This window comes from Thunnus albacares, chromosome 20 (genome assembly GCF_914725855.1).
Source record: "Thunnus albacares chromosome 20, fThuAlb1.1, whole genome shotgun sequence".
Lineage (NCBI taxonomy): Eukaryota > Metazoa > Chordata > Actinopteri > Scombriformes > Scombridae > Thunnus > Thunnus albacares.
The window spans coordinates 27,331,154-27,351,822 of NC_058125.1; the positions used below are offsets into that span (position 1 = coordinate 27,331,154).

General features: G+C 39.7%; 2 protein-coding genes across 4 annotated transcripts; both read left to right on the forward strand.

Moving 5' to 3' along the window:
* The first annotated feature begins 5,259 nt into the window (after window positions 1–5,259).
* Window positions 5,260–19,797, forward strand: LOC122971117 (rac GTPase-activating protein 1-like). 3 transcript variants are annotated; one of them, XM_044337626.1, is made up of 17 exons: window positions 5,260–5,445; window positions 7,238–7,351; window positions 7,570–7,772; window positions 8,922–9,064; window positions 9,635–9,707; window positions 10,098–10,151; window positions 10,231–10,329; window positions 12,265–12,433; window positions 13,965–14,089; window positions 14,169–14,327; window positions 14,449–14,544; window positions 15,100–15,298; window positions 15,377–15,482; window positions 15,955–16,087; window positions 16,839–17,004; window positions 17,634–17,745; window positions 19,060–19,797. In XM_044337626.1, the coding sequence occupies exons 1-17, from the start codon at window positions 5,328–5,330 to the stop codon at window positions 19,103–19,105; spliced, it is 2,115 nt and encodes a 704-aa protein (XP_044193561.1). In that variant the 5' UTR covers window positions 5,260–5,327; the 3' UTR covers window positions 19,106–19,797. The 3 variants fall into 3 exon arrangements, with proteins under 3 accessions (XP_044193561.1, XP_044193562.1, XP_044193560.1); XM_044337627.1 differs by having other exon boundaries at window positions 5,261–5,445; window positions 12,265–12,427; XM_044337625.1 differs by having other exon boundaries at window positions 5,262–5,445; window positions 12,265–12,436.
* LOC122971775 (rac GTPase-activating protein 1-like) lies at window positions 7,261–19,105 on the forward strand. The gene is made up of 16 exons (XM_044338521.1): window positions 7,261–7,351; window positions 7,570–7,772; window positions 8,922–9,064; window positions 9,635–9,707; window positions 10,098–10,151; window positions 10,231–10,329; window positions 12,265–12,436; window positions 13,965–14,089; window positions 14,169–14,327; window positions 14,449–14,544; window positions 15,100–15,298; window positions 15,377–15,482; window positions 15,955–16,087; window positions 17,527–17,745; window positions 18,350–18,438; window positions 19,060–19,105. The coding sequence occupies exons 1-16, from the start codon at window positions 7,261–7,263 to the stop codon at window positions 19,103–19,105; spliced, it is 2,007 nt and encodes a 668-aa protein (XP_044194456.1).
* Window positions 19,798–20,669: the final 872 nt, after the last annotated feature.

Here is a 20,669-nt window from a genome sequence, read left to right on the forward strand (position 1 = left end):
ATTGGTATCCACAAAAATAATCCTGAAGCAGGTAGAGCCGGTTGTCCACAGGGTTGCAGGTTCAATTCCCAGCTCCTCCTGTCCAGAACACAAGCTGCTGCCGTCAGTGTGTCTGTGAATGAGACAAATAAAAGCTCTATATACAGTAAATACAGCCCATTTACCAATTCAAGCTCACATCATGCACTTTTATCTTTGTGCCAGCAGAGGACGCCAAAGCATTATCCATCATGACTAAAACCCTTTACAGAGTATTAAGGCAGATAAAAAGAGACAAAAAGACATGATGGCTTACATTCTACTTTTGAACTTCATTTTTATTTTATTTTATTTTTTTATTATTATTATTCAATGGGTTTTATCTTCCCTTTTATGTTACATTAATGTTTTTGCATGTTTTTGTTCATTTTATGTCTATTTTCATGTAAAGCACTCAGTAATTGTAATTTCTTTGTTGTAAAACACTTTGAGCTGCATTTCTTGTATGAAAGGTGGTATACAAATAAAGTTCATTATTATTATTATTACTATTAAAAGACAGTAGATAATAAGCACATGAAAAATCATAATGAACACTTACACAGATTGAAGAGAACATTTTAAAACATTGAGTTTCCATGACAGAAGTGTCCTGTTATGATGGAAACAGTGTTCTCCACAATATCCACATTAAAAAGCCAACTCAACACATCAGACACCAAAACAAATCAGGAATTGTTTGACTGAATCTTTTAAACAAATAATTTCTGGAGTCACTGTACAAAGGACAACAGACACCAGCGAGATAAAAAAAACATGTAGACGTTACTCTTCAGGAATACCTTTATATCTGCCTGCCTCAGCTGCCAAGTACCAGTTCTTAACTGGTGACAAGTGACAGGAAAGAGTCTGAAGACAAACTCACTGATGAGCAGCTGAGATTATACTGCTGTTACCGTGGCAACATCACAGCAGTTATTGCGACATACAGCAGTGAAGCTGCAGAGCTGTTTGTGTGTTTGTGTCATTTGGGTCTGAGGAGCAACTTTCTGTTTGAAGGGGGTTAAACAGCGATCAGGCCCTCGGACACCAAGCTGTTCCAAACCAGTCAGGTCCCCCAAACCTCCTCAACCACCAGGACCTGGTCTGAGAGGGTCCCATCATTCAGAGCTATGCTTGGTTTTAGATTGGTGGAGGAAATAAAAGAAACATGATAGAAGATAAATAAATACGCAGAGCAGTCAGTAAATAAAATAAGTACATTTAAAAAGATAATAAATAAATGTCTGTGTGTTGTTGTGCTTATTGTCTGTTAGTAAATGAAAATAATTCATATCAATAATAGTAACAATGATAAAAAATATTAATAATCACATAATCATATTTTTGATGATAAAAACATCATCATCAACATCGTCATCCTATTAATAAGTAATAACAATAATTATAAAAATCATCATCTGTACAGAAATCAGCATCATACTATTATAATTATCAGTGTAATAATATTGAAACATAATCATCATCATCATCACCAATCTCATCCTACCAACAATAATCTATGTAATAATAGTACTAATCAACATCATAATCAATGTCCTATAAATTGTGGAGTATTAATTATAGTATTCCGTTTAATAATGATAATCCCACCATCATCATCATCATCATCATCATCATCATCATCATCATCATCATCATCCTCATCCCACCAATATTAGCCTGTGTAACAGCATTTATAACGATCATGATGATGATGACATTATCACAACAACAACAACAACAACAACAACAACGACAACAACAACAACGACAATAATAATAATAATAATATATCAGCATCAATATCCTCCTCATTGTCATCTTCATATATAATTATACATAACATATGTGATATTATAATAATAACAATTAAAATCATCATCTTCAGAATGATCACCATAATAAACATCTTCATCATTTACACCATCATCATATCAAAAAAATCATCGTTATAATGAGTTACAGAACAATGTTTTGGATCAGTGGGTGCGATGCAAATATAATGTTAAATAAAATTAAATATTAATAAATTAATGAAAATAATAATAACAAATAAATAGTAATAATCACCGTCACACCATCAATAACTGCATTAATAGAAATAATAAAAATACATCATTAACAAATTTCATCATAAAAAATATCATAAAAAACACTACAAAAACACATCAGTGAGAGGTTTTTAAAAAAACACTACAGAAACTCATTAATTGAGAAATCTTCATTGATGCCCCCTGGAGATAAACTTTGGAAATAAAAATCCAAAATGTCTCTTTTTCCTAAGGTAATGTTAGTTTTCTTCTTCTTTCTCTGTCTAATTAAAACCCTTTAATGAACCTGCCTGCATGAAGATGAAATACTGCCCCCTGCTGTTTGGCTCCTCTGGATTCAGAGGAGAAATTAAAGATGTTTGAGGGATAAAATGCTCTGCTCAGTCAAATTTGCTTTCATGAATATAGAATTTATCCAGTAAAATTTAAATATTTGTAATGTGTAGTTGACATTTCTATTTAGTTATCTTAATATAAATAATATAAAATGTTCATCAATATGGCTGTTACACATTCTTTTTTTATTCAGCAGCTTTATTGGAACAAGTTCACAACACCTTGTGAACACGGCAGCGAGACTAAAAGTTAATAATGAAGACAAAAAATTACAAATAAATACTTACAATCAATCAATATCTTGTAAAGTTTACGTTTTAACAGCTTTGTTGTTCGTATATTCAGACATTGAATAAATATATTGTTTGATAAAGCAGTCAGCTCTGAAAAGTTTGGCTTTTTGCTTTAAAATGTGTAAAAATCTGTGAATATAAAGTTTGGTGGAAATAGTAAACAAATGAATCAAACAGAACTGAGAGCAGAGATTTGTGTCGTAGTCGGTGAATCCACCAAACACGAACCCCTCTTCTCATTTCTGTTTGTACATCCTCGATTCCTTTCCTCGCGTCTTAGTCCCTCCCACCTGAGATGCGAGCGGAGGAGTCGAGGAAACAGACATTTAACAAAATGAGACATCCTCGCTTCAGAGCCGTCATGTCAATTAAATATAACGTGCGGAAGAGTTGCATCATCTGTCCATTGTTTTGTTACAGCCTGATCTCTGACAGATGAGCATGACACTGTTCATGACAACTTATATATTTACTTTTAATTCAAATTACAACATGGCATAAAATGACAAGAATGTACGGATGTCATACATTTTTATATTTTATTTACGCACGTACAAACGCACACACATATATCCTTTATATATTTTATTGTGTGAAGCACTACAAATGGTTTGTATATTCCAGCTGTGTGTCACGCCTCTTCTATACGTCACGGGTGTCGAAAAACTTCCGCAAAGGACACACCTGTGTATCCTCGCTTATAGCTCCTCCGGCAAGCCTCCTCTCTCCTCTCTCCTCTCTCTTTTCTCCTCGAGATGCATTTTAGGAATTGAGACATCCTTAAACACGGCGCGCTGAGATCGATTTCCGGGTCACGGGCAGGAGGACGGAGGAGACAGGAGATGAGGAGGCACTAGGGGTGCATCCCAAGTCTCTTAAATTGCATCCACGTTTCCCTCACTTGCGTCTTTTCCTTGCGTCTTTCCCACCGTGGATGCAGGAGAGACGCAAGGAAACCGAGCAAGGAGAAGAAACGAGGAAATGTGTTTTAAGAGACATGAGACGTCCTCTCCTCTGAAGCGTCACGTGAAGCGACGTCCGTTTCTGATGACGGTGACAGCTGATCACAGCTGGATCAGCTGTCAGTCGGCTTTAACAGCTGTAGAAACTTCTGATGGAGTTTGTGCACACATGTGCACTGTGCTAATACTAATAAAGGTTCACAGTTATCACCGCTGGAGCAGCTGTTTCCTCTCTGCAGCCTGTTACCTGTTTAACAAACATAAATAAAAACCTGCATTCTGTATTTATACTGTGTCCTGCTCAGACGCACAGGAACCATTTCTACTCAGAATGCGTTTATACTATTTATTGATTATTTGTATCTGTATTTTTTTGATAATCCTGATAGTGAATTCATCATTCAATAACCCAGAATTGAATGAATGACGAATCATTTCTTCTGAACACTGGGAAATATGTATTTGGCTAAATGTTTCAGGGAAAATGGAAATGATGTAACTCATATCAAACCCCACGCTCAGGAATTTTCAGCCTCACATGTGACTGAATGAAATGATGATAAATGATGTAAAATATAGATGTGTTTAACTGTTATTATGGATCAAATTAAAGTCAGGAGGAGTCTGTCTGTCAGCAAGAAACAGTTTAATGGAGGAAATAACATCATGAAAAGAAAAATCTTTCTAATACATGAAGAAAGTTGTTTATGGTTCTTTTGTTGATCAGGTCGACAATTAATAGATTTCAACTATATGATGAATCAGAAAACAAATGAAACATACAACTTGGGAATGATTCAGTTAAACTGAATCTATAATCTGTCTCCACTTCGGTGTGAAACTGTATATGTATGTATGTATATGTATTTAAATCTGATCAGCTGCAGCGTCCAATCAATAACTGATATCCAATAAGGGGGCGTGTCGGCCGATAAAAGACTTCCGTGAAGGCTGCTCTCATGTTTCCTCGCTCCTCAGAGCAAAATAAGAGACTCGGGACCCTCGTCAAAATGGCGCATCAGGATCAACTTCCAGTTCAGGCGAGGCGCGAGGAGACATAAAATAAGAGACTTGAGATGTACCCATAGAGAAATGAGAAGAGGCAGCATTCACACCAAATCAGGCGGTGCGGCGAAAACGCCAGTCGTTCCATTCATTTGAATGGAGGTAGTGCGGCTTGGTTTTAGCCGCTGCAGCGCCGCCCCGGACTGCGGCCGGAAAGTTGAGCCGGAGTCAACTTTTAGAAACTTTTAGAAACTTTTAGAAACGCAACCCGACGTCACTGTGACTGAAGGCTGCGGTGGCCAATCACAGCGGGAGATCAGACTGACAAGAGTTGTAAACTCTGCCATGAGGGAGGACAAAGACGTTACTAGGATGAGGGGAGGACATTTCTCTTCGCTTGATAACGTTGGTAAAGTTTGCTGTCGGCTTCCCGACTCATTTTAAAAAAGACGAGAGAGAAAGAGAGAGAGAGAGCAGCTGTGGTCGAGCGAGCCAGAGAGTGAATGAAGAGAGGGAGCGCTAGTGGCAAAAACACATTGTAGATCACAAATAAACACGCCCACAAACCCCCACACCTCCGCCCGACCCTGCGGCCGAACGCCGCACCGCCTGATTTGGTGTGAATGCGGCCTATCACGTTCACATAAACAGCTGCTCCGATGACATCACAACCAATAGGAGCAGCAGCTGAGGTCACATGGTCACGGACACAATTAAGAAGACAAGTGAATGCAGCTGCTGATGAGCGGAGCTGTGCTGCAGTTTCACCTCCAACATGTGAGTTAAACTTTCACTCATTGTTTCACTGATTGCTGTGAGCTGGATGATGGTGTTTGTGTTCCTGCTGAGACTGTCAGTTTGTTTCACACAGTCAGGATGTTTTATAGAGTTTCAGACAGTGGAGTCCTGCACACATTTATCTGTCAATCAAATCCAGGGCCGAGTTGGTTTATTAAGAGTCCTCCTTTGATGAGATCTGGGAGCAGACAGCTCAGTGTCTCCTGCAGGAAAACAAAGAAAAGTCTGAATCGGAAAACAGGTAGACTGAAGCAGAAGAGCTCTCTGTGTTCTCTGGTTGTGACTCTGCATGTTGACACACAGCAACACTTTGATTAATGACACTGTTTAAAGGACGAGCTCACATTGTTTTACAAATGTGTCTTAAAACAACAGTCAGGAGCCAAAATGAACATTAAAGCTGTTCATACTGACCATTAGAAGATCCTTCATAATGACCTTATAATGGAAGTGATGGAGGACAAAATCCACAGTTTTTGGCCTCCATCACTTCCATTAAAGCACATTTGAAGGATCTTTTAATATCCAGTATGAACAGCAGGAATGATTACAGACACCTGACTGCTGGTTTAAAGACACACTTGATGAATTGTGAATTGTCCTTTTATGTGTTTTTATATCCTGAGTGCGACTCTGTGCTGCAGTGAACTTGATGAATAAAATACATTTTTTCATACTGACAGAACAAATTCAAATTTGTTTTATTGGCATGAATGTCACAACAATATTGCCAAAACATCAAGAGTCAATGAAACAAAATAACATTAAGATTGATCTATGTTAATAACATATAGCATATCTATGTATACAGTATATCCTATGCATGCATGTGTGTCTAGTCCTTCACTGTCCCTCAGGTTGTGGCGTGTTGATACATATTGGGCAGTAAGATGTCCTGTCTCCTCCTCCTCGGAGTATTTTTAATTTTGAGAGTTAATTAAGCTCTTTTGAAATCTGAAGTTATAGAGTTGAATTAAAGTAAATGTTCCTTATTTCATTGAATGTTTTACATTGTACAAATCAAACAGTGTGACACTGAAGAGTAAGTGAGTGAAACTGTAATGCTGTTTGTTTATTGGCTAAATTACAAATAAATTTACTGCATCAGGTGCTTCAATTAGAAAGTCACATCGATCACGATGCAACAGTCTCCTCTCACAATCTACAAATGAACAGCGTCATCACTTCCTCCCTGAACTCTGTCAACAATATTACTGAATTAAAATGAAAGATCGACATTTAACATGAAGCAACAACGGCTCATAAAATCTACACAACTGAACTCAAATTACATTTCAGAACTTTGTTTATTGTGTTTTTAAAAGGAAAATTATGGTGAAATTACACTTCTGTAAAATAAAGTGTTTCCTAAATTCTTAACAAATTAATTTCATGCTTTAGAAATGTTTGTTTTTGAAAAAAGATTTTAAATAAACAGTTTGTTTGTGAATTTCAATGTGAATTCTGACTTAATTCTATCTGATGTTTGTTCAGGTATCAGAAACATTTTGTTTATTGAATTTATCAAAAACACAAAATGTTGAAAAGTTAATAAATGTTGACTTTCTCATAATAGTGACCTTGAGCTTTTACTGTTCAAGTTTTTTTTCTTTTTAATTCTGGTGAAAATGTTTGACTCTGTCCACACTGAAAGGGCAGTTTTTAAAATCTATTTTCAGATTGAAGCACATCAAAGCGTTTGATTTGGTTGAAACACTCGGTGAGTGCAGGCAGAAGGGAGAAGAGCGTGGTGATGTTCTTTATGTTGTAGTGTTGAGGAAGCTGGACGGAGTGATGGGGGAGTCTCGGCTCGTGGTGGAGGAAGTGCTGGCTCTCTGCCTTCAGAGGATTGCCATGGAGGAAAACACTATGAACACCGAGCTGGGTGAAAACTCGACACCGCACACACACCTCCTCTACTTCATTTACTGTGAAAAACAAAGACATGCAGAGAATCAGAGATCAGGCCTCAACATTTGAACTCCTTTAAATCCAGAAAAGGTGTCCAGGTGTAGGACTGACGCTGAGCTCTCCTCATGCGTCCTCCGTACAGCTCAGACCAGTAGATGCTGATTTTCTGCTTGTTTTCTGAGACGCTTTCAGAGTTTATCGAGGTGGTTAAAAAGTTTGAGACCTTCAGGAAGAAATGGCTGCAGGCTGAGCTGGAGCTGAAGAAGTACAAGGAGCTGCTGGTGAAGTCTGACGTGGCCAAAGCCGCTCTGGAAGTCAAACTGAAACACGCTCGCAACCAGCTGGACTTGGAGATGAAGAAACGCTACAGGATGGAAGCTGACTATCACTACTTGGTGAGTTAGATTCACTGCAACTAGAGCTCATATTAGAGGAGACCCTTTTTTCATATTTGAGACTGATCTTGTAAGAGATGCAGAGGACACCTGCTGTCCCCACAAACACCTGCTGTCCCCACAAACACCTGCTGTCCCCACAAAACACCTGTTGTCCCCACAAAACACCTGTTGTCCCCACAAAACACCTGTTGTCCCCACAAAACACCTGTTGTCCCCACAAACACCTGCTGTCCCCACAAAACATATAACATGTTTACATGCTGCTTAATGTGCTGCAGCTAATTAGCTATCTAACCTGCTAACTGACATTAGCGGTGCACTTTTCCCCAGTGAATGTTTGTTTGGTGGCTCGGTCAACATACTAAGGTCCAGGACGAGACGTGTGTCCATGTTTGTAAGTTAGATAAGAAGGAAACTTTAGCAGGAAAGCTAATGTGGGTTGTTGCTGTGCGGCTCTTGTGTTGTGTAGCAGGATGCTATCAGGCTCAGTGTGACCATCTGCTCTGCCGATGATAAGACAACATGTTATCACTTGATGCAGAGATTTGATTTGCTGCAGGAAAATGACTCCAGCTACAAAAGTGGATGATGGAACAGCATTTAATCAAAATAATGTAAACTAGGGGGCGCCATCATGAAACCTAATAATTTAAAATATGAATGTCTAGAGCTGCAACGATTAGTCGATCAACACAAAATTAATTTGTCATACATGATGGTAGTAAACTGACCTTTTAAAGATGCAACCTTTGACTCTGGGGAATTATAAAGGGCATTTTCACATTTTAGAGACAAAACGATTGATCAAAAAAACAATTTGCAAAAATCTACAGATTAATCAATCAATTATTTTCTGTGAGAACACAGGAAGTGATTTACAAAGCAGATATGTTGCTGTAGGACACAAAACCTTTTTCAGGAGTTTAATGTCAGATGGACTTTAACATCTCATTATCAGATAAATTTAGCTGTGAATATACCTGCTCCTCAGAAGATGAACCCTTTTTTTAGATGTTAATGACTTCATGAGATTTTCTCTAGCGCCACCTTCAGGACAAACTGTATATTTAGACTCTGAGAGCAGATAAATCATCAGGATGTTTGTTCATACATCATAACAGATGGTCAGTATTTAATGTTTTGCAGCAGAGGCAGATGCAGCTGATGTGTGACATCCTGGTCCATGACAGCAAATCCAGCGCCTGTCTGAACGACGAGCAGAAATCTCTTTTGGCCACTTTTGAACACAAAGGAGCGAATGTGACTCTCCTGCACAGGAGCAGTAAACGGTAAGAGATGTATCGGTTTACCTGTTCACTCATGAGTTAAACTACAGCTGCAACAATTCGTCCATCAGTTGCAAACTATTAAAATAACTGTCAACTATTCTGATAATCAATTAATTGTTTTGGGTCTTTATTTTTTTATGAAAACAAATGTCCAAAATTTGTGATTCAAGCTCCTCAAAGGTGAATATTTTCTGGTTTCTTTAGTCTTTTTGAAGGTTAACTGAATATCTTTGGGTTGAGGGCAAAACAAGACGTCTGAGGACGTCACCTTGGACATTTTTATGGACCTAACCACTAATCAATTAATCGATAATGAAAATAATCATTAGTTGCAGCTCTACTGACAACAAAGATTCACTCTGGAGTTTTAAAAGTTCTTGAAAGTTTAGATTCAGGAGTTTCAGAAGTTGTTCCAGTTCTCAGACGTTCCTCAGGTGGACTCAGCAGGTTTTAGAGGATCCTTACAGGGATCCAGTGTCTTTGAGGTTTCAACATGAATATTTACAACATTTGCTATTGAAGCTGTGAATGTTCACAGTAATTTAAAACCTTTTTCCATCGTTCCGTCAGGTTGTCGGTCATTGACGAGTCGTCGTTCCTGTCGCACTCTGATATCAGCTACGATCGGACCGATGATGACGTGGTGAGGTCATGAACCTGAGGAGACGTGTATCATTTAAACAGACAGCAGGATTTATTGTATTTACAGTTAGTCATTTACCCTTCACATCCTGCTGATCATTATTCACATCATCAGTCAGTTTTTATATTGATTTCTTTTCTTCCAGACAGCCAATGATTTCACTCCGTTGCTATTGACAACTTGAGATAATTTGTTTACCACCTTCCAACACAAACAGTTCATAAAGCTTTACATTATAAAACATGAAGAAAGATATTAAAGTATAACAAGAACATAAGTGTTTTTGCTTTCAATTTGAAACAAATCAATAAATATCTGATGTTGGAAGTTTATTTGTTCCTGACATGACATGTGGACAAACTGAGAGTTTGTGTCGTCTTGTTATTTCAGGACGTGGACACATCTGTGATTAAACCGCTGAGATCTCGAGCCAGAGAGAGGAGGGTACGCACCTGTTGAGCCACAGCTAACATTCACAGGTGAGGATGCGCTTCGTACCTGATGTTCTGCTGTTTCTATGCAGAGATCGTCGATGGGTCTGACTGTCGGCGCTCCGGTTGGGAGGCGAGGGAGAGGCGGGAACGTCGCTGTAGAGCCGCTGGAGAGAAGAACTGTGGAGAAGGTGAACACACTGATGAATAACTGTCAGTAACATTGTCAGAAGATTTGTGATATTCAGCTTTGGTGGAGATTTACTAATCTGTTTGCAGTGGTGGAAAGTAATTAAGTACATTTGCTCAAGTACTGTACTTCAGTACAGTTTTGAGGTACTTGTACTTTACTTGAGTATTTCCATGTGATGCTACTTTATACTTCCACTCCACTACATTTCAGAGGGAAATATTCAGGCCAACCTTCTTGGGCCTGAGAGACAAACCTGCAGACACTACTCAGGGCTGAAAAAAGTTATTTCACTTCGTTTATGTTTTTGGGACAAAAATAAAAACAAACCTGTATTTTTATTTGAGCTACAACAATTAGTCCATCAATAGGAAATTAATTGGCGACTATTTTGATAATCAATTAACCGTTGAAGTTTTAAAACTGCAAAGAAATGGTTCCAGCCTCTTAAATGAGAGAATTTGATGCTTATGCTCGTCTTAACATTGGAGTTTTGTTGGACAAAACAAGACCTTTAACATCATCTTGGGCTGTAGAAAATTGTGACAGACATTTTTAATTTTTTTTTTTTTTTTTTTTTTTTTTAAGTGATTCATCGAGAAAATAATAATGATTATGATTATTATTGAAAATAATCACCAAGCTGAGGACACGCCTAAAGATGAGCTGAAACCAATGAGACTGGACAGACCACACATAAGATTGTTTCCACCAACTGGCACCAAAACAAAGATGGAGACAACCAGCCAGACTCCAGTGCAGCTCTGCTGGTCTCAAACACACCTCTTCAAAACATAAACAGGATATTCTTTACGAAATATTGCAGTCTTTATATAGAATTGTTAGGTTAGCAATAGACGTACACTCCACCGTTTCAGTTGTGCAGCGCTCTCTAACACCACAAACCTTTTTTGTTCACCATTTTGGTTTTTATTGAGCCTCCACGGAGGCCAGAGGGTTTGTGTTTTTGGGCTGTCCGTCTGTCCCGTTCTCTCGTTGAATGTGATATCTCAGGAACATTTTGAGGGAATTTCTTCAAATTTAGCACAAACGTCCACTTGGACTCAAGGATGAACTGATTAGATTTTGGTGGTCAAAGGTCACTGTGACCCAACGTCATATGCTAATTATGACAGTTACACCTTCTCTAAGTGCAGACAGCATGTTTCTCACTGGAATCATACATGTCAATATAGTGAAAACTTTCATTTAGCCAAAAAAATACACTTAATACAAGTCTTCACTACAAATATGATTCTGGACAGACATGGATGTAAACTGCAACTTGACTGGTTGGTGGAGGCATACAATCACGAGGTGGTATTTCTAGTTTATTTACATTACGTCTCCCTCGCATTGACGCACAAGTGATGTCATTGGTTGGTGATGTCAGTCGCAAATATCAAACGTGTTTGAAAAGTTTCTATGACAACGACCTGCAGCGACTGGATGTGAAAACTTCAGATGAGAATCTTTACACATCACACACTTTATGATTTTATGTGCCGACTGTCAACACTGACTGACCCAGACAGACACCGACCTGCTCCGATCAGTCGCCCAGATCACATTCATGATCGGCTCATAGGTCGTCATGTGTGTCCCCAGCTTTAGGTGCAGCCCTGTCATCAATCAAAGATGAGGCAGTGAAGCCTTAAAAGATGATCCATCATAAACACTAAACATGATTTTATACATTAACAATACAGAACTTTATGTAGCATTTCTATTGTTACACTTTTGGAAGCACAATAACTATACTCTCTATATATTGTCTGTGTGTGTGTGTGTGTATATATTCTCTAACCAGCATCACATGATTCCTGACTCCTCATCCCAGAATCATGTAGCTTTAACTTTAAAACATCCAGACCTGAAGGATTCAGTTTGTTTGCCATGTTTAGAAGTGTTGACGGCTGAAGCTTGTGTGTTTCAGGAGGTTGAGACGATCGTGGAGGCGTCAGTGACGACCGCAGACACTGGAGGGAAGATTCACATGGTGGTGGGCATCACACAGGAGAGCCCCGACAACCCGACCCGCTCCATCACCCAGGAGTGTGCTGTCTCAGTCTGTGGCAGTGGAGGAGGAGGAGGAGGAGGAGGAGGAGGTGTGTTCACATATGTCATTATTGTGTGACTGCTGAAAGCACCGTCACACTCTCTTTGACTGCAGGACAATCTGCAGGCTCTCAGTCTCCTCACTCTCCAGTTTTCAGACACTGTGTTCCTCATGCTCAGCCAGTCCTGCTGCCACTAATCATGTTCAAATCTCTGAACTAAAAGCTTCGTTTTAGGCAAATAAGTTTCTAATCAACAACATGTGAAGTTGTGCATGTGTCGGAGATCTTTGCTGGCTCAGTGGTTGAGCACTGTTCATGGTCCTTTTCCCTGTTAGATTACAAGGTTGTGAGTCTGATACCTGCTCAGGTCAGCACCTCATAACTCTGCTCTTCTAAACAAAGTTGCTTTATATGTTTATTATGCACAATCATGCTGTGTGCGTCCTTTAATATTATAAGAATGTCAGAGCTGCAAACCCTGTTTTTTATTTAAATAAAAGTCTAAACATGAAAATCTGATCTCACTCACTGTTTGCTGTGTCCCACATTAGTGCAGCGAATAACGCTTACAAATACAAGGTCGTAGGTTTGATCCCACCTGCAAGCAACGTTAGTCTTGGTAGAATTTCAGTGCAACTCAGCTTTCAGCAGTGCAGCGCTATAAACTGCAGCGTTCAGCAATCACACGCAGTTTCTTCTGAAATTGCATTTTCTAGTTTATCTTCACATCAATAACTAAATAACTGAAAATATGATAAAAATATAAAAGGGATAACGCAAAATAAAATGTCTCTCTTGTTGGTGTTCAACGTGTTTGGACTTTATTTGTCAAATAAAAATGAAATCTGAACAAACATTCTAAGAATTTACTGTAAGGAAGTTCAGGCTTTGAATTCTTTCTTCTGTTAAATTGCTGCAAGTTAGAATAAAAGATTAACAGCAATTCTGTTACTTTACAGGAAAATGAGTCATTTTTATTTTATGAACAGTTTAGTTTAACAATTTTCCTCATGACAGCAGATGCTAGCTGCTAGCAGCCACAGCCAATGACTCAAAGGTCTTTCAACAGAAAGGTGCAGGAAGGGTGTGAAGGTCACTGATCTCCATCCTGTGTTTTATTAGTTTGGATCAGAGAGAATCCTCTGACATCATCGTGTCACTTTGCTTGTTTCAGGAAAAAAGAGAATTTTTACTGTAATGCAATACATGCTGGGAAGTGTAGGCTAATATGCTAACGTTTCTAAATAACAGTAAAACACTGGATCAGAAATGGATTCGAGTCATGATTTTAAGTTCTGAAAGTGATAATTAAACAATATAAAGTCAAAGCTGAAAATCTGAGTTCAATTTAAAAGAAAAGTCAATTTAACTTATTCTCAGATTTTACAGTAAAGAAGTAAAAACAGTTTTTCACACAAGTTAAGAGAAGTTTCTCTCTTTGTAATGAATGAAGCAGCTTCATTTGTACATTTTTTTACATTAAATGTTTATATTTAAGATGTAACAACTTGTTTTTACAGCTGATCACAGATACTGATTGATTTGAGTGTTTTCTGTGACTTGATCCACTCTGCAGATGACACGTCGGTGTGGTGTCCGTGTGATGAGACTGTGGCAGAACCTGAAACCGAAGCAAAGCTGGAGGAGAGCGTCACCGTCAGAGCGGAGAAAACCCTGAAACATGTTTTTGTGTCTAAAACGGTACGAAGCCACCGAGCTGCTCTGCTTTATGTCCGAACATCCACCTGGTCACTGAACATGAATCCTCTGCTTCCATCAGGTGATATGGACCGAGACGTGCTCGCCGTGCGGCAAGAGGATCCGCTTTGGGAAGATTGCGATGAAGTGCAGAAAATGCCGATTGATCGCTCATCCAGAGTGCAAACACAAATGCGTCAACAGCTGCTCCAGCACCACACCAGGAACTGCAGCTCAGACGGTAATGGAGTCCGTTAGAACCTGATTATGTCGATTTTAAAGAATGTCTCTTAGCTAATACTAGATGTCAGCCAACAGGACGCCTTCCTTTTGTAAAATTCATCATGTCTTGTCCTCGGCAGAACTCGTTGGAAAGTTTTGCTCCGATGAAGAATCCCAGAGTTCCTCAGCTGATCGTCGAGTGTGTGACTGAGATCGAGAGGAGAGGACTGCAGGAGGTAAACTGTCCAATCAGTGGATGAGTTGGTCAGCTTGGTTCGGATTCCCTTCCTGTTCTCTCATTGGTCAGATGTGTCTGGAGCAGGAAAAGGAGCGTAAACACAAGCAGAAGATCTGAAAAAATGTCTGCTGCACGATAAAGATTTTAAACACTTTCCAGACAACTGGCGTCTACCTGTTTCCTCTTCAGGTAGCTAGAGGGCGTCTACCTGTTTCCTCTTCAGGTAGCTAGCGGGCGTCTACCTGTTTCCTCTTCAGGTAGTCAGCGGGCGTCTACCTGTTTCCTCTTCAGGTAGCTAGCGGGCGTCTACCTGTTTCCTCTTCAGGTGGCCACCAGCTGCCATCTTTGCCTGGACAAGGAAACTGAATATTTTTTCTTTCAGATGATTTGAGTCTGATTCTTTAAATCCCTTCATAACAGCAGGAAGTATTGATACATCAGAGTTTTATCTTGTAGAGAATCAGACATTTAGCTCTGACTGAATGTAACGCTGATACATGGGTTAGGGTTAGTCTGTCAGTCTGTCTGTCTCTCTCTACCTGTCTGTGTGCAGAGGGGTCTGTACAGAGTTCCTGGAGGTGAGCGGCTGGTGAGGGATCTCAGGGATCGCTTCCTTCAGGGGAAAACTCCGCTCATGCTCAGTAGAGTTCAGGACGTCCACGTGCTGTGCGGCCTCCTCAAAGACTTTCTGAGGACGCTGAAGGAGCCGCTGGTCACCTTCAAACTGCACCGCACATTCATGGAGGCTGCAGGTGAGTTCAGCACACCACCTGTCTGTCAACATGTCAACATCTCCACGCCTCACCCTCTCCTGTCCCTGCTTCCTTCAGAGATGTCTGATGAAGACGGCAGCACTGCCGCCATTTTTCAGGCTGTAGCAGAGCTGCCAAAAACCAACAAAGACACTCTGGCTTTCCTCATGCTGCACTTTCACAAGTAAGTTCAGCCCTAGTCTGGCATAGCTAGACCTGTCTCCACACCTGGTTTTAGAGCTGTGCCAGCACTGGAGAAAGGTCTGGCTGGACCTGGTATATAGGGGAAAAACACTCTGGCTTGTCTGTATTGCTTTTTCCTTTTTGCATTCCTTTTAAAAAAGGATGCATTAATGGTGCTCTTGCAAAATACAGTCGGGGGAACTTGTTTTGGTGGAAGTCCTGCTATTAAAATTGTTAAATCCCTGCAAAACACAGAAAGAACCAAGCAGGCCTGCCTTATTTCACAATGCAAATCTTGATCAAAACTTGCAGTTTTCAGCGTGTAGGCTACTAGCTTGGAGTTTGTTGTTGTTGTTGTTGTTGTTGTTTCCCTCAGCAACGGGGATTTTGAAAACAGTAACACGAACATAGTGGAAGAGGAGAATTCCAGTGTTGTCAGTTCTTCTTGTTTCCATCTTTGCTTCATATTTCAGGGTCATGAAGAGTCCTCGGTGTCAGATGGACCAGAATAATCTGTCCCGGGTGTTTGGGCCGACTCTGGTGGGACACGGGATGTCTGCGCCGTCTCCAGCAACCATCCTGAAAGACACGCTCACTCAGATGAAGGTCAGTGTGATGGTATTAACAGAGAGCTGCACATGTGCACTGTGAGCTCGTCTTTACTGCAGGTAAACATGTCGATCAGTTCCCCCACTGACTGTATATTAATATGGACATCATGACAGCTCTCAAAGTGAGGCCAAAACATCTGGATCGCCCCCTGGTGGCTGGCTGCGGTATAAGTCCACGAGCTAAACTAAAAAATCTCAAAAACACATTTTTCCTAAAGATGATTTCTGTCATTTTAGGTCGTTCTTATCACGCTGTTTGTTCAAGTGCTTATTTTTCAGATAAGTATAAAAAGGGGGTGTGACGTAATGATTGACAGCTGCTCTCAAACCTCTGACCTGTCGTACGAGTCCAAATTACATCAAAAAAGCAAGATGGCAGCTCCTGGAAAGGAGATATTTTGGCTTCATTTGTGCGTAGCGACAGGAAGTGGACACACGTCGTCCATATTTATATACAGTCAGTGGTTCCCCTTGAACCAACAGCTACAGTCACGAGTGTGTTTTCCTCCTATTCAGAAATGTGTTACCAAACGTCAGCAATTTCATGTCGTTTTCTGATTGGTCGGTTTGTAGTGGTGGGTTGTAGCAGCAGTCACACTGTGAGAATTTATTCTTAAATTTAACTGCCGACTGTGTTTGCTGTCTTGGATCGATGACCAAAGATTTCTCTCGATGGTCAGAAGTCGCACATAGTCACACTACTGTGTGCATGTAAACGTTGCCACTTAGTGTTTCTCTGCTCTCAGGTTGTTTGCCGCTTGTTGTCCATCCCTGAAGAATCATGGAGACGTATCTTTGATGTCCGCACCGACCAGACCCCATCATCATCATCATCATCATCGTCGTCCTCCTCCTCCTCCTCCTCCTCCACCACCACCACCAACAAGACCAGCAGCCAGGACGAAGGACACGGTACTCACACATCAGACCTCAGAGTTGATATGTGGACGCTCTAGTGCACCAGTCTTCTCTCTTTAACACCACAATACCCATAATCCTCAGCTGCTGGCGCTATGCAGTTGTTCATTTGTTTTGCTCTTGATGATTCAACCTGGACAGTTTTTGCCTTTTTTTTTTTTTATTCACTATCAGCTCATTTTTATTATTATTCTTTTTCAAGGCACAAATTTAATCCCATAATTTTGTTGCTTGTGAGAAACATGAACGAGACTTTTACTGCAGGAATCAGAAGCGTCAACATTATTGTAAAAGTGTTGGATGTGAACAGTAATAACTCCTCTGCAGACTCTTGACGTACTCGTTGTAAATGTAATGGTCTATCTTACAAGATCTATTCATCCTATAAGAGGAGAAATGACTATTTATTTATTTTTGATTTTCTTTTTGTATGTCTCAGAGGAGGGAAACAGTGAAAAAATGATGATTCTTTAAGAAAACAGACTAACTTCGGAAGATTCCCTCTGGATGTGTCAGGCAGACTTCATTTTTATCTTTGTATCCACCTCTTCAGTCAGTCTGAACAAGTCTTTCCATGGACAGACGGACATGAGGAGGTTCATACATGTTTATGTCTTCAACAGCTCGTCTCTTCCAGCCGCTGACGTCTCCGGAGTTAAACAGCTACTACACGGCTGCAGGCAGAGGATCTGTGAGAGGCCGGATCAGGAACCTGGGCGCCGCTTCCAGCAACACGTAAGATCACAAACAACAACAACAACTGTCAGTGCAGTTATTGAACAGCAGCAGTGTCAGATGTGTTAAAGTGATCAATCAATCAATCAAACTGTGCCTGTGTCGGCACACCACAGCTGCAACCAGTAGTCCAGTAACTTGTGGCGATCACCCAAATGATAATTAATGATAGTCATTTAACATACTATGTTAGACGGGGTGTTGGTAAGTAATGGTTTAATGATGATTTGAAAGTTTATTTCTTTGTCATTTGTTATTTTCATTACTATATGATTTGTTTTATGTATCATCTCAAAACCATTACACCATACATTCCTACTCAGTTTATGTTATGTGATCTCCCATATTGTTTTTTTTTTTTTTTTATTCACCTCCTCACCCCGCCAGCCCAGTCAGCCAATCACATGGCTCTGTTTTGCCGCTCCCTCGGAGTCCGGCCTCTTACGTTTCACATATCAGGTGACGAAAAGTTCAGTGTGGCGTCTGACGCCGGCAAGTGAGGAGCAGGGGAGACGTTTAACCTCCGTTTGTAAGTCTATCTCTGGCAATCTGCGCGCGTGTCAGTCCGCGTTGATCCATGTTCGCCTTGTGTGCCCTCGTGCAGCTTGGAAACGCATCCTGTCCTCTCCACGGAAATATCCGGCGTCTTAACGACTCCAGACACCGCACACTTTTCTCACTTACACCGGGACCGTGAGTCGGCTGAAGCAGGGCGACCAAGTGTTTTCTGTTCGTTGTCTTATCTTTCTTCTTGGCGGGGCTTTGGGGTTTTGATGGACTGTATGAACTGAGCTTACTTCCTTGTTTTGAGTTTGTTTTGGGGATGCCGGGAAAACCCGAGGTAATTGTGCTCTAATATAATTTTGTGAAAGTTCAAGTGGTGGAAATGATTTTATTTTGATGAAGTTTTTTCAGTCTCATATTTTCTTTTTCTGTTTAATGTTGTCAAACAAAACATCTGAAGACGATGAGATTTATAACACACTTATCATTTTTTTAGTGTTTATTTTTGAAGTATTGAAAGCTGTAAACAGAACAGCGTTCCTGCACATGCTCAGTGGCTCAGTGCCTTACACAGAACTACTCCTCAGAGACTGAAAACATGATCACTGTTATTAGTCTTTGGAAAACCAAAGAAAACCCTTTACTCAACTCTACTCTGATCAATTCTAACATCAACTCAAACATCGGGGCCCGATGAACCTGCCTTGTGCATCGAGCATGTATGAGTCACTAATGATGAATTATTGCTGATATGTTCTGTTTGATCAGTTGTCTGAACGCAGTTTGTTTGTTTTGTTTTTCTTCCCTCAGTGGACGAGCAGAACCGGGGAGAAGATTCTTCACTTCACCCAACTGACCTCTGCACTGAAACTACGCACTAAACATCGGTTTACTGTTTTAGCTGTTAGAGATACTTTACTGTTTCATATCAACAGAAAATTACACAATGTGACGTCAGATGTCAAACTGCCACTGTTTTGAAGAAAATTAATCTTGGAAAGGATTTCATTTTTACTCTGTGCAGTGCATTCAGAGGTGACTGATCTGAACACTCAGTGAACTTCATTTAGTCTCTTTTCCAGGTTTAAAGGCAGATCAGACTGAAGGCCCGTCTGTGTGTTTACTGAAGAACTGATATGATGGAAATGTAAAAGATTTTTCTCACTGTCGGTTTTCTTTGTGTGTATAAATGTTGTGTAATTGCTGGGATTGACGCTCCTTAAGCTTCTTTTCATACAAGGAGCTCTGAAGCCTGAAACACACCTGGATGTGTTTTATAAAAATAAAAAATCTGTTCATCCTCAGCATGTTATAAACACACTGAGACAACCTCTCCTGTTGACGGCTTCTTAGAGCGCCGCTCACATCATGATTTAAACTGTCAGACAGAAATGTTGCAGCAGCAGCGTCTGAAGCAAACTGTGTGTTTGTGTGTTTCAGGCTTCACACACAGTCACATGTGAAGCACTTTAAACTGTGAAAAAGAAAAAAAGCACCGACCTGTTTTTGAATGTAAGAAACTAATAAAGTTAATTATTTGAACCTGCAGAGGATCACAGGTGTTATTAATCCACCTTTTGACTGAACTTTACACTCTGCTGCCTCCTGCTGGTCACACTGAGGCCTGCAGACAGTTTCAAACTATTCATCCTCACACTAAATGCAGGAGGAAGAGTTACAACACCGAGTCAGCTGATCAGTCTGTTTGAAACAGTTTTATCAACTTTTCCATCATTTCCAGATTTTACATTTTGTTTTTGAAGAACGGGTTCACACAGTCAGGTGTCCATAGTAACAGTGAAAGAGGTTTTCCTCGCTGTAATCATTCCTCCTGTTCATACTGGATATTAAAAGATCCTTCAAATGTGCTTTAATGGAAGTGATGGAGGATAAAATCCACAGTGTGTCCACACAGTCATTTAAAATCTGTGTGAAGCTTCTATTCAGCTTCAGCAGTCTGAGTTAGTCATATCAAGTAGATATCTGACACATTTACAGTCTTTTTAGCATCAAATTCCCTCTTTGTGTAAAAAAAATAAAAATAAAAAAAATCTGTATTTTCTTTAACAATTTTTTTCTGTATTTCAAAAATACATGAAAATGTCTAATGTAAAGTAACATGAAAAATATGCAGCTCATTACTTTATGATCTTAAATTAAGACAATTGGTGCAACTATAAACCTGATTACCTGTTTTTTGTTATATTCTTTAAAAAAAAGTAAAATAAAATGTTTTATTGATGGTATAGAATTTTACTACATTAAATAAAGATTTTTACATAAAGTTATGTACTCAACTCAATTTATAACAATACATTTCTGTCATTTCAAGCCTGATTATTTGCATAATAGCAGTATTACTACATTTTTACTGGAAATTTAATAGTTTTAATTTTATAGGTAGAAATACCCTTATTTAT

Excerpts from the sequence above, each read along its gene's own strand:
- LOC122971117 (XM_044337625.1), top strand. The coding sequence starts at position 5,328 with ATGACATCACAACCAATAGGAGCAGCAGCTGAGGTCACATGGTCACGG. Across the intron at positions 14,545-15,099 it reads AGAGGAGAGGACTGCAGGAG|AGGGGTCTGTACAGAGTTCC; the intron begins GTAAACTGTCCA and ends GTCTGTGTGCAG. Across the intron at positions 15,483-15,954 it reads CTCATGCTGCACTTTCACAA|GGTCATGAAGAGTCCTCGGT; the intron begins GTAAGTTCAGCC and ends TTCATATTTCAG.
- LOC122971775 (XM_044338521.1), top strand. The coding sequence starts at position 7,261 with ATGGGGGAGTCTCGGCTCGTGGTGGAGGAAGTGCTGGCTCTCTGCCTT. Across the intron at positions 7,773-8,921 it reads AAGCTGACTATCACTACTTG|CAGAGGCAGATGCAGCTGAT; the intron begins GTGAGTTAGATT and ends AATGTTTTGCAG. Across the intron at positions 17,746-18,349 it reads GGCGCCGCTTCCAGCAACAC|CTTGGAAACGCATCCTGTCC; the intron begins GTAAGATCACAA and ends GCCCTCGTGCAG.